This window comes from Nipponia nippon, unplaced genomic scaffold (assembly GCF_047370975.1).
Source record: "Nipponia nippon isolate SJK-2023a ecotype South Korea unplaced genomic scaffold, ASM4737097v1 scaffold_22, whole genome shotgun sequence".
Classification (NCBI taxonomy): Eukaryota; Metazoa; Chordata; class Aves; order Pelecaniformes; family Threskiornithidae; genus Nipponia; species Nipponia nippon.
The window spans coordinates 739,024-752,907 of record NW_028262339.1 but is presented as its reverse complement, the minus strand read 5'-3'; the positions used below and the strand labels follow the sequence as shown (position 1 = coordinate 752,907).

Genomic DNA, 13,884 nt, shown 5'->3' with positions numbered 1-13,884 from the left:
GAGGGATCTGATGAGTATAAAGGGAGTTTTATTTGCTGCTGCACCTTGTGGTGGTGCAGCAAATAAAAAAAATATTTATTTGGAAGATTTTCTTCATCATTCTTATCTTTTTCTCTTTTCTGATGGCAGATGTGTGGCCTCTTAAGTGTCTAAAGGTCCTAAGCAGGAGAACCTTTATCTGTATCATGTATTCTTCTTTCTGTTCTAATTCTATTCTAATTTAGTTTTTATTTTAGACTTAGATCAGTGTTTCTCAATGACCTGTCTTTTCACTAGGCTAGCTTTAACTTACATTCAACTTGTAACAAACTTTCTAATCCCAGAGCATAGTATCAGAGATCTGTACTGTTTATTATACAACATGCTGTATGTTCAAGCTCCTAATAATATGCTTTCTCTGTTATGGTTTTCAGCCCTGTTTTCACAAAAGATATTGGATGCATCTTGAAAAACACCTGCTTGCTAGTATTTGGGTTTGATCTCTGGTCTAGGCAGCAAAGACACCTAGGCACTGAAGTCAAGCATATCTCTTTCTGGCACCTTAAGAGTTTGCAGACTGTTTCAAATCAGTGACAGCAACCAGGTGTCACATCCCACCTGGGGAGGAGGGGGGAGGAGTGACAAAGATTCACAAATCCTCTCGGTGTGGATTAAGGTGGGCCAACACTCAAGGTCTGTACACAAACACCAGCTTTAATAGAAAGCTTCTATAGAGACAAACATTGAGTGCAAATATTCGATACCCGCCAACCCTCTCACGGTTATATCCACCCCAGCTATGCGGCTTTATGGAAAGTCAAGGTCGGCCATGCAGTACTTGACTACAATTTAACAACTTTAACAACTTAATCACCTTAGGAAAAGTGAAAGAGAGAGAGAGAAGGAAAAGAATCACCAGTCCTGGATCCAGCGTTGGTCCTGCCAACAGGGGTATTCGGTGGGAAAAAGAAGAGTGAGGTGAAGTGAAGGTTCTTATAGAGATGTTGATTCTGCGCAGGGTGCTCGGTGATAATAATTCCACAAGTCACGCACGCACAAGCACGGGCACGAGCACACCGTCATGCAGACTACACCACATTTATCAGGCTACGTGATTAGTATAAACCCGCCTAAATTTACACTTATTGGTTAGTGATTAACATTTCATACACTATTGGTTTACTGTATTTAAATTAGCCTCGCTTGCTATGTAAATTAGCACGCATGCTCCTTTCAGGTGTGGGGGGGGCAAGTCTTTTCGGTCCTGACTTGAGTCGGTGGTCGTGATCTCCCCTCGCCGCATTTACCTTTCACCTCCTTTCTGCAGTTTTATCTTCTCCGGCCACCGTCCAGTCTTTGGTGCCAAGATGTTCACTTTTGTCGGCTTGTTAGCTCTTCTTCAAGGTTAGAGCCGTTAGTTTTCCACAGTTTGTTATCTTTTAGCTCCCTCCCAAATTCCTTTCCCAAGGCACAAGTGGTTAGTAGTTTTGCTAATTGGAAAATTACATCAGCGACCAGTCAGACCAGGAGGAGTGATACCAGGACTGTCCCCCAGGCAGTAGGTGTGGGGGAGAATAAGACGCTTCACAGACCGCGGGGGATGGGGCCGAGGCAAGGCCGCCCTATCTCCACAGGGCTCCCTCCCTCACCCTCACTCCAGGTACTGTCCGGTCCTGGGTCCTAGCGACCGTCGCTCTGCATTGTGGTTTTAGCACCCAGGCTGTTTGAGACATCTCGTTGTTTTGCACTAGCAGTTTTCTACACCAGGTTGACAGGAATAAGCCTTTTTTCTCCATTACCTAGACAAGCATGAGACTCGGAGATTATTGCTGCCACTACATCAAGATGACTCTGCCTTGAAACCAGTGGCTCACATTTGAGAAGTGGTATTACAGAGAGACTGTGGAGCAGGTTTGCCTTTCACACAGGCTGCACGGCTGGAACACAGGACGTGATTCCTGTGGTCTGGCTCTGTCCAGATCTCTGCAATGGTCTACAGTAGCTTTTTGAGCACCTGGGTCATCTTCTCTGTGGCTGCCTTTTCCCAAGGGTTGAAAGCTACAAAAGCCCAGTCATTTGAGCTGTCCATTTTTATGGGTGTTTGGACTGCTCTCTTGTGTTCTGTTGTTCAAAAGGTAAGGTCTTTCACTTAGATTTAGTGGCTATTACTAAAAAGATGTGTTGATATGAAAGGTAAATACAGAAGAATATAGATTCTCTGTGCAACATCTAAAAGTCCTAGACTTTTTCTAATATTTTTAATCTGTAGAGGGAAGAACTGAATGCCAGTGAGGTGAAAATGTACACAACCATGTAGTCTCAGATGGTTTAGGAACAGGTCTGAGAATAAAGGGTCTTCAATCTAACTGTCATTTTAATCCTTTAGATACTCCCTTTAGAGTATTTCCATCTTTGGTTGTTTTTTCACTTTCATTCTGTCTCCCAGTCAAGAATACCCAGTGTGGGGGAGATGCAGTAGGAAATGTCAGAGATGCTCTCTGCTTCCAGTTGGTGTTTCTTGAGTGCCCCTTTGGGACATCTCCCAAATGTTTGGAGTTAGCTGTAATGAGTATAGTGCATTATCGGCTGCCACGGTGCATATTTGCCATCGGTGGGTGTAAAATTAGGAGTGATTCCAAGAGGAAAGATTATGTTCACTTTGAGTTGTTGTACTTGTATCCTGAGACTGATAACCAGATATTCTTCTTGCTTTTCAGTTTTCAAAACTGATCCTATTCTCTGTGATGACTCCTCTTTCACCTTTCTGGTGGGCCCTCAGGAAGCAGGGAAATGAAACCTGGTTCCTGTATGACTTGAGAGTTTTTGTATGAATCAGCCCTTTTGGCAACTCTCCTAAATTAGAAAATGAGTTACCTTTTAATACTTGGAGTAGACAGCTCTGGGGGGAAGACCCATGTATGCTTTGGTACATTGCTCTATGAAGCCCACTTACTTGGGATGTGAGCTTTATCTGAGTTCTGTGGATTTTTTTTTTTGTCTGTTTTATAAGACACTTGGGAAGGAAAAAAAACCTCACAGAAACTCAAAACATCATACAGTTCTTTAGGTTTTCTGAAATAAATAGCTAAATAATTTTGACATGTAATTGATACATGAGTTCATTATTTCTAGTTTCCTCCTTATCTGCAAGCAAACAGTTTTCAGAGGAAGTTGGAGATCAGCATAAATTCCATGTAAAGTCATTCTATATGACTGATAGCTTTGAATAAAAAAAAATCAAAACCAAAACCCCCTATTCTGTAGTCTCAATATAAATAAACAATATTTTCTTTCAAGTTAAGAGGTTCCTGGTAGTTCTTGTGACCCTTTAGAAATGCTTGAGTTTCAGAAAACTGTTCATTTGACCTTTGGTGGAGAAAATAATTTTGCTCTGAGGCTTTATCCTTGTGCTGATAAATTAAGGGTGACTGTAGCTGAGGGGTTACTCCAGATATCAGGACTCTGGTTGTGTTTATGTCAGAACAGATTTAATTTGAACAGATTCGACAGGTTGAATGGAATGTTTCTGAAGTTTAAATAATGTGCCCTAACTGGGTTTCGAATAGAAAGAAAATGAGAATAACTCACTAATTGGAGCTGCATGAATTTACCTTTCTCTCTATTTTTTTTTTTTCTTTCACGGTTATATAAGGGTATTGAAAGCAGATTCCCCCCCCCCCCCAAATTGCTTAATACATTTTACAGTAACCTCTTTGTTTATTTCTTTACACTGAATCTTATAAAATAGACAAAAATTTTGTAACGTCTCCTCAGATTTGCTCTTCCACTTGTATGGTTTGTCAGAAAAATAAATAAATGAATGATTGAGATGGAGAAAAAGTATACTAGACTGAAATTTGTTTCCTCTCTGCAAAGTGACCCAGTTGTTTTGGATGTTGTAGCATATCACGAAGTGATATCATTCATCAACTCAGGGTTGGAGACATTATTCTTGTATTATCAGCCTTGGTAATGATAAGCTGCTGATTTTTTTTTTCTTTTCTATAGCTAAAAAGTGTTTTTTCCAAGCTGTTGTTTTTATTTTGATAGAAAAACATTTCTTAATTTTTTTTGCTGGTGGCTAAACTTCTAATAATCAATACATATAGGTCCTCCCTGCTTTGCTTGGAATGGATGTGGGTAGTGGATTGCAAAACATCACGGTTTTGGAGAGGGAGTGGGAGCTGTTCCTAGCTCAGCCTTGCTTCTGGCTGAGATGAATTTGCAGTGGAACCAGATCACAGTGTAACCTCTGGCCTGATCTAATTATCAGCATTTACACTGACTAACTTCCTCAGTAGTGGGCAAAAAGTCAGGTAACTCATGAAAACTAAAAGTAATTAAAACGTACTTGATGATTTTAAGGAAGAATGTTATTTAAGCAGTATGTCTCTTCCTGACGTATAACTTAAAATGTTACGGATTCAAATACCTAAATCATGTGTGAGAGGAAAAAAAAAACCAAACGATCAAAACCAGTAAGTCTGCATAACCTTCACTTTCAAAAACATTTTTGTATCGGAGGTAGTGTGGTTGTGTGGACTGTGATCCAGGAAATTGTGATTCCAGTTTGTTCTTGACTTTGAGCAAATAACTAGCAAGCTCTTTGCTCAAACTCTGGCCTAGAGCTACTGCAGAAGAGCTTAACTTTAAGCTGTATATACACTGTGATGCATGAAACTCTTCTTCCTCATGTTTTACAGTAATGCATGTTATTTACAGCATTTCTAGCAGCACACTTGAGAATATTGAAATAATTGAGTGTGCTAAAAATCAGACTGATTTCTTCTAAATTAAATCCTCTTCGTTTTGGTAAGGACCACACCAGTTCTGATCCTGACACTAATGAAGAGTTTTGTGCCAGCCAGTCTTTTCTGTGGTTAATTTATTTTGTTTCAAGAGACACTGCACTGTAGTTTTCAAGTCGTCATTATTTGAAAGAGCACTTAGTTTTATGTTTATACTTATTTTAACTGCTAAGAATAAGATTTTTGGAAGGTGACATTGTAACAAAGAAAAACTTAGCATCAATGCTTAAACATACATTGATGCTGATTTTTTTTTAATTTTTATTTTGAATAGAGATACTATAAAAATCTTTGAATTTGAGAAGTATAAATAGATTTTGAATTTCCAGTAGGTCCCAGGTCAAAAAACCTTGATAATTGATGCTGGACACCTGTTGTAACTTAATGATATTGGATTGTGAAGCATACTGTGGAAATTAAATAGTAATAGTGGGGGAAACATTAAAAGTACTTAATAACAATCTTTCTAATGGATTACAGGATGGTACTGTTGCACCAAATGAAGTATCTCCTTACTTTTGGAGGAGGTAAAAATGGTCTTTGGTTGAATGCAGGAATGATACTGGTTCATGTCCAAGTTATTTCATTGTGTTTTAAAAGGTTTCTTGTAGTCTGCAATTTATTACTGCTTAAGGAGGCAAACGCCCTTTTAAAAATAAGATATGTAACAAGGTCATTACAGGCAGAGGTGGGAACAGAAAGCACAAGATATCCCAAATAGTAGATCTCTCTCATCCATTTTGCTGCACAGCCTTTCCTAATTAACCTTAACTTAATGAGCTTTGCTAAACTATCTAGTGTCAGTATTTAATCATTAAAGCACATTCTTTGGGATTGGCCATAATATCTTGAAACTTTAGACTTAACTGTTACCTCAAAAATACCATTTAAAACTGAACAACTTGATATCCTGAGCATTTCTTACACTTAAACTAGCATTTATGTGTGTTATTACTTTCTTAGGGATCCACTTTTCCTGGCAGATGGAGCTGTGTTTGGCTAGCTGGACATTCCCCTGACTTAGCATGATGGTTCTGTGACAATTTTATTTAACAGGACAAAGGAAACACTTTTGAGATATAGAAACACTTTTGAGATATATTTATTATTTTGAGTGAAATGTAGTCTGAAAACTGGAGCTGGAATGTTCTGGGCAATACCTCAGTGTTTTTACATTGTCTTGTCTTTTGGCATATAAAAAAAAAATGGTTATGTCTAAGACAAACAACCCATTGTTGGTATGAAGTGATTCTGGGTTTTTTGAATTTGTTGTTTACGTGTTCCCAATTGAAACTTGCTGTGCTATGCTAAACAGTGTATAACCTCAGGTGAAGCTACCAAGTGTTCTTGGAAGTCAGTTTGTAAGCAAACCCAGTAGATTAATCTTTATAAATGTTCCCTTTTTTTTTTTTTTTCCTGCAGAGATATTACATACAGCATTTCCTTGGAAGCTATGACAACTCTCATCGTCTTCCTTTCCTGCCAATTATTCCACAAAGAAATTCTACGAGAGTGCATCATTCACAAATACCTGATGCATGGTCAATGGTATGTTGTGTTCTGGGGTGGTACCTAATGGCAAAGCAAATGCTTCTGATGGCTTGTTTAGACTGTTTGTACTTGAAAACAAAAGACAGCGAAATATATTTTGATAGAAAACTTGTTCTGCTCAAAAGAAAACAGAACACAAAAGCAAACATCTGTAAAGACTGTTGGAAGGTTTCAAGTTTAAATCTCATGGCACTGACTTCAGTAAAACTATTTGAAACCATTTTCACTTTTTGAGGGTAATTTCATTAATTTAAAACAGCTTTTACTTTTCAGGATGCTTTATTTTTATTCAGCTATGGGTCTTTTTCCTGTAGCATTGCAGTCTAGAGAACATGTGTACCTCAGAAATGCTAATCATACTTCTTGTGATACAAATAAATAGCCCCTTGAAAGATTGCACATATGTGCTATGTTGAGTTTTAAGCTGCAATAGTGGAAATACTTAGCAGGTGGTAAACTTGGTTGTATGAGTAATACCACTTGTTCTGGTGAGTCAGTTTTGTTTAAATGCTTTGTCATGGTGGCTTTTACGCATTTTGGTCAGGCTACCATTCATCCTCTTTCAACTTTAAATTCCATGCGGGCAGATTTTTGGGAAGTGTACCTATTTTCCAGTTTTTGGAAACTTCTACTAGATATAAGAGAGAGGTACTGCTCCGGGGTGGCATGCAGGGAAAGGAGGGAGGCTCAGCTTGGCTTTGGGCAGAGGGAGCACAGGGCAGACTTCAGCCTGAAACTGCAGCACGGTAGAGGCAGAGCCTCAGTATTTGTGGGGTTTGGTGGTACTTCAGTCTCTGGACCAAAGGAAGTGAGGGTTTGGGGCAAAATGGGGAATGTTTGGGGGGAAAAGGCAGTATGTGGTCTAAGTGATCTGAGTTGGGAATAGCAGGTACCTGGCCTCTGGAGAGAGAGGGGTGGGAATTTGGTGGCTGGGAATCTAGGGCAATGTGAAGAGTTGGAGAATGGGAACCAACTGTGGAAATCCTTCTCTGTTTTGGAAATATTGTAACCTTTTATTTAAATCTGACAAATTTTACGTGCATTTGTCAAAATCATTGATGTGAGGTCAGATGTTTCATTGGTCTTTGCAAATTGGCTTCAGCCCTGCACACAGACAAAATATTATGGGGGGGTGGAGAAATACTGTTGTTACCTGTTCTATGTAACTAAAGCATGGAGCAATAAACAAATATAATGTTTCTTTCCCTTGCATAAATATTTTTCCAGTTGTGTCTTGAGGTAAAAGAATACAATGATTCCACAAGTTAAATGATTGATTTAAAAGTAGTATTGAAAAAAGAAAGCAAAAAATAGTTTCCATGATCCTGCTGTTGAAGGTGCTCCTGCAGAGCCCTGTTGAAGTCGATGCAGCTTTGCATGGGCAAGACCTTGGCATTCTTTCCCTTTCCAGTCTGCTGAAGACTGGGAGAGTTACTGTCCATGTTTAATGCAAAACACCAGCCGTTGCACCCTGCCTGGGCTTTGTTGTGCCAAATTTTGCAAGTTGAGTCAACTAAAGCTGTTTTCTTTTCAGTCTCCCATATACCAGCAGACTTGTGAAAACTTTACTATATAATTTCATTAGACAAGAAAGAAGCCCTCCTCCAGAGACCCATGTCTTTCAGCAGCAAACAGATGGAGGAGGACTACTTTATGGAATTGCATCTGGGGTGGCAAGTGAGTCTTATTTCCTATAAACTATACTTCAAACCTTATGAAGTATTGCCTTCTATGTGACCTCTCTTATAAAGACACCTGTAGCCCATTTCTTTTTCAACAAGTGATACCGGTGTGCATGCTCAGTATAGAAAAATTGTCCACAGGCCTGCTTGGATTCTAATCATAGACAGTCCATCTCAAGATGTATTAGAATCTGAAGCAATTGTATCTGCAGGCACTGCAGGGATACCTTCCCTGCAGGACAGCACATGGTAAAAGTAGCAGTTAGTCCATTTTTTTTGCTTTTGTTGATACTTTTTTAATAATAAAGCAAGTGGTGACTAGCTTGATAATTCTTCAAGTTAGTTAAAATGTTGTAAGAAATACTTTTATGTGCATATTTTATTCTTTATGATTACTCAGTGGATATGGTGACGTGTTCTGTGGTTCTGCTTGAGCAGAAGGTTGGACTAGGTGGTCTCAAGAGGTCCCTTCCACTCTCAAGGATTCTGTGATGTAAGAGAGTGTCATAGGTAGGAATTTTTGTAACATATTGTAGTGTATGCCTTTCCCAGTAGGTTGACTAATGATTTTTCCTGAATAGTATGACTAGATTCTGACCTTTTGTGGGTGGACTGTTTGCTATAGAGAGATATTGCCTGAAGAATATGAAAGACTTGATGACCTTTTTTGTTAAGAAAAAGGTTTCTCATGTTTGTTATACTATATACTGTGTTTTGGTTGGTGGTTGCTTTCTTTCCCACACCAGATGTGTTTTATTGGTGTGTGTATTACACACAAAAATTCTTCTTAAAGGTTTTTCTTTTCCATATAATAAGAATAAAATACAATATATTGCTAACAGTAATGGTATATGTTATTTTCTTTTTCCCGATAAACTAAATAACACTTTGCAAGTCAGTTGCTGTTAAAACTGATACTATTTATTTTGCTCTTTTGTGAAATCCATTCACTGGCAGCATCCCTAGGGGATATTAAAGTTCAGGCCACGAGTGGTCTGCCAGAAAATATTTTAGTCTGTGACAGTGTGTGTGGATCTCTTCATGGAGGCAGTAAAAGAGCATGTCTCTATAATTTGGTGCAGCATAGCCTAAATACATTGCTGCTGCTGTGTAAGATGAGGTTACACACAGCTCAATGTGCTGCTGGAACATGCATCTCCTTTCTGGTTTCCAGTTTACATGCTCAAGAGTGGACCACTGCCATGTTTGGGTTGTGCCCATAATGTAAATGCATCAGAAAACAGTTGCTTGTCTTGCAGTTTATTTAAACAGAGAAATTAATTAAATTGTTTCCTACAACGTTTTTATTCAAGAGTCCCAACAGGTACATTCTCTTCCTTCTTTTCAATTGCTAGAGAAAATTGCTCTTAAAACGTTTTTCCGAAGCAGTTTTCAGTATGTGGTTTGTACTTTTGCTTGTGACTGGAGAGCAGTTCTCACTGCGTATTTTGATACCTCTACTTACCTGATGGTTCTAATCTCCTCTCTAGTCACGCATGAGTATCTTTCTGCCTTAGTGCTGCTACGGGCAAAATAGCTTTTTTTTTTTCTTCTTCTGGTTACTTGATTGATTTGTAAAGTCCATCCAAATTGCCACCACTCCTGCCTTCCTCTGTAGCTTCTCTGATATCATATCCCCCCATGACTTTTTACTGCTTCTATATTGAGTTTTCATTTCTTAATGCAAACTCTTAAGGTTTCAGCTTACGTCTGTTCTTGTCTCTTCCTACACTTCCACCCCCTTCACTCCTCTTGAACTGTTCTCTGAACTCTCTTGGCATACTCCTATGCTTATTTTGTTGCTTCTTTCATGAGTACCTGAAGTGCCATCTCTTCTCCCAGTGAATTAAGTATCTTCATTAAAGCTTTAAGTAAAAGAGCCTTTATAAACAGCTTTTTAATGACCTGCCTGGGAAAGGGGAAAAAATAAGTACCACATCCTGTTAGAAAATTGAAATATTTTTTTCTGTTTGTTCAGTTGGTTAATGTTTTTTGTGTCCGATTATTTGCCTGTATACGATGTTGGACTATAGATGAAACTTGGACACAATAGAATTGGTAAATGGCATATTTGCCTATCTGTAATATCTCTGAATTAACCCTTTGCAATCCTTTGTTTTATATAGCATCAGGTGCACAGGTAGTGTAACACAAATTAGAAGACCAACATAAACTGATAATCTGTTATGGAACAGAAGCAAGTTTTGAGCAATGAGCAGATGTGGAAAACTTAGATGTGATTTCTGTATTGTTTTATTTTTATGTATTTTGTAGTCTTTAAGAATTGAAAGAATCTTTTAAATACCACATAATGATTAAAATAAGTTTACTGAAATAGTCTAAATATAATCTATTTAGGATGAAAGGATATAAGAGCCTGGTTTTAAAAATAATTTATTTTTCATATGAAACTTCGATGCCTAAGATAATTATTGTACTTGTTAATTTGAAATTATTTAACTTGATACCACAGTCATCTATGTTACCATGTATTACGTTATGCATATTTTGTAGTCACTTGCACAGCAGCAATAGATCAACAAACTCTTGTAAGCACTGTATTTTAAATCCACCCCCCCTTTCCTTGTGATTCAGCAGCAGTGATAATTATACACCATATGAGCAGAAGTTTACCCTTTCCCACAGTTAACCTTCTCCTGCTTCATAGCCTGTTTTTTTTTTCCTCTCATGAGCCTCCTTAACCCTGAAACCATACAGCCAATATCCTCACACCAATTACTTCTCCTTGGTTTGGCCTCTGACTGTGTGTAAGTACTTTTCTCCATCCTGTATATGAAATACCTTGGTTAGAATTGTATTGCCAATTATGTTATTCTCCAGTAGTTAAATAAACAGCTGTGGGTTTGGAATGAGGGGGGGAATAATGATATTTTAGTTTTGTAACTTCATAAAGGATATTCTTAGATGCTGAGTCAACTTTGCTTTGTCTTTGCAGTCTTTTTGTAGGTGTGCAAAATAATTGTAAAGTGTTGCTAGATCTGATGGTATGTTGTTGATGTGTTGTGAAGGCATAAATGACATCAATATGCATGGCAGTAGAGATTAGACCTCATATTAGAAATTGGAAGTTCATTTTTCTTGGTTCACAAGGTACATTGAATCAACTTACCTTGAAAAAAATTTTTTTTGTTGGTTTTAAATCCCCTCCACTTTTTTTGGAGTGTTGATTAGCATTTGCTAATTCATGGTCCACAGTTAACCAAGTTGAGAGAACTTTTTGTGGGCAAGCAAAATTTTTTTAATTAGTCATTTTATTTCTTGCAAAATAAAATTCATGTTACAGTGAGGAACTGCCAAACAGATGATATGCTAAGACAGGAAAATGTTAGTGCTACTCAAGACTATTGAAAAAAATAAGTCAATTTATAATGGTTTAATTTGAAATAGTTGATCCAGTTTATACTTTTCTATTTAAAAAAAAAACAAACCACAAACACAACACTAATGCATCTTGCAGTACTTAGATCTTACTGTTGCAGTAACTCCTAATTGACTTAGTTTGTGCTGTTTAGATGATTATAGATGTAATGGGTACAATGTTGTACCTGTAAGAAACTAATGAAAAGGCGGTAGCTGGATTCATCCTCATTAATTGCCTAAGCAATCGTCATAACTAATCTGGCCCACAAATGTACTGCTGTAGCATTAATATAAATTGCAGAATTCGGTGTATAGTGGTCAATAATGACTCGTTTTCTCATGTCTGTACTCTTTGGTTGGAACTAGACAAACATTCCTGACCATTAATGACTTTCTATCATGTAAGTATATACTTTACTCTGCATTATGTTGTTCAATGTTAGTGTGCTTGAAGGCAATTGATGGCCCGTGTTGTACATCTGTGACATATATACTGTAGCTTCTTCCTTTTTTTTGGTGCTACAGTCTGGTTAATAGGAGTACTTGCATGGTTATCTTGGACTTTACAAGAAAACTATTTATTCATATTTAACATTTTATGTTAAAATTGAAGATGAAAAAGATTATGTAGTCTGATTTGTAATATCTAGATTAAAACTTGTCAAAGTAGAGACACAAAAAAGCTACTTTGTGTCTGTTATTTCTTACAATTCCTCCAAGCTTTTTTTCTACTTACAAATATTTCAGGCTGGTTGTTTCTACCTTCCTGAACCTTTTCATGATGTGTCACAGATCTGGTGTATGATCTGCTAGATAACTACAACCTTGTCTATCTCCCTGGTGCTTAGTCAATGTTTAATTGCCTGTTCATGTTCACCATAATGAAAATGTAGATCTGAGACTTTTTTCCTACTTCTATCTGTTCATCTTCCTTCTTGCTTACAATCTGTAACAGTGTCATCCTCTTGTCGCTGTAATCGTGGCGTTTTGACCTGCCTGAATGTGAAGATTTAGAGTGTTCAGATCTTTAATCTTTCTCTTATTTTCTCTAAAGATGTGTCTGAACTGGAGCAAAACGTGTGGCTGCAGTTCAAGCACATGTTCTTTGAGACTAAGTAGTTAAGTATTAATAGTAGTGTAAGTGTGGCAGGCTCAGTCCGCAAAAGCTGCCCAGCAAGCTGGGTTCTAGAGCAGCTTCATCCTGACAGAAATCCATGCTTTGGCGCTGTGAGGACCATAGGAACAGGTTTGAAGTTAGGTTGAACTACTGTCAGAGTGGTGTCTGAATGTCCCCTTTGAGAGTCTTCATTGCCTTTTTTCACAAGATAAAACTCATTGTCTGCCTTAATCACAGTAGTACCAAAAAACATTGCCTCTGGCATAAATCTGCAGGCCAGAGATGTATTCACTATCAAGCTCTTGCACACTTCCTTTGGCGTACACTGTGTTGTGGTTTTTGTTTTTCTTGAAATCTAATTTATCTTTGTGGTTTTGAATGATGCGAGAGTATAGAACAGTTACACAGCATTAGCGCTTCTGGTAGCATGCCTAGGCCTCAGGTCCACCAAACTCTTGGGGCTTACAATCACAAGGATCTTGAAACCAGAAGAGTCATAGTATAATTATTTAAGAAATTCTTGATCTTTCTTGTAAGCTTCACCAATGTATTCTTGATAGTAAACCACCAGTGATTTAGAACTAGCTGGATAGATAGCATAGACTTTGCTCTGGGACCCCCACTCTTTTCATAGACGCCAATGGCAATGATAGCAAAGCATCCTTACCCAGAAGAGCAATTTATACTGTAAGGTCCTGGGCTTGATAGTTCTTGGAAGTCTTCCATTAACTCTGGTGAGACTTACACATTTGCAGGGAGCAAACAGTAGGTTTTTTTTTTTCCTTTGGAGAGGTAGACGCTCTGGGGGACCCTTAGCTGCCACCACTCCACCCTTATGGCAGTGACAAAATATTTCATACTAAACATTCTCAAGGCTTATGTTTTTAAGTCTTCTGTAAAGTTTTTCTGTGATATCTACCTGACACTGTCTAGGCTCATGGTGCGCTGGGAGTTCTGCTACTGTGCTGACTAATACTGCTTCTTCTCCAGCCTGCCTCTGTGCTAATCCATCTTGTTTTTTGCCCTATATGTAGATTGTAAGCTGTTTACGGTAGGGATCATCATTGAGTATGTACAATACATAGCATAGCAAGGCTGTGGTTCGTGACTAGAGCTTCTGATTTCTGTGGTCATACAAATCATAATTGTAACCATGTGTTCCAGCTTGTTTACTGAGAGTGCTGCAGCAAGTTTCACAAGGTGTGTTGGTGATTTATCTCCCTGACATTTATCCTGATATTCCAAAACCTGAGCAGCTTCAAATAACCCATATATTAAAAAAAAAAAACCAAACAAAAAAACCCACAAACCCCCCCCCCCCCCCCCCCAAAAAAAACCCCCACCCAAAACAAACCTGTTGACTCAA

The 13,884-nt window shown here is 38.1% G+C and overlaps 1 protein-coding gene across 1 annotated transcript in view; it reads left to right on the top strand.

The window, feature by feature from the left end:
• The window catches only part of DYM (dymeclin), a 260,986-nt gene that overhangs the window by 59,726 nt on the left and 187,376 nt on the right, over positions 1-13,884 (top strand). The window contains 2 exon segments of the mRNA XM_087760268.1: positions 6,210-6,335; positions 7,873-8,015. Coding sequence (XP_087616394.1) covers positions 6,210-6,335; positions 7,873-8,015 — 269 coding nt within the window.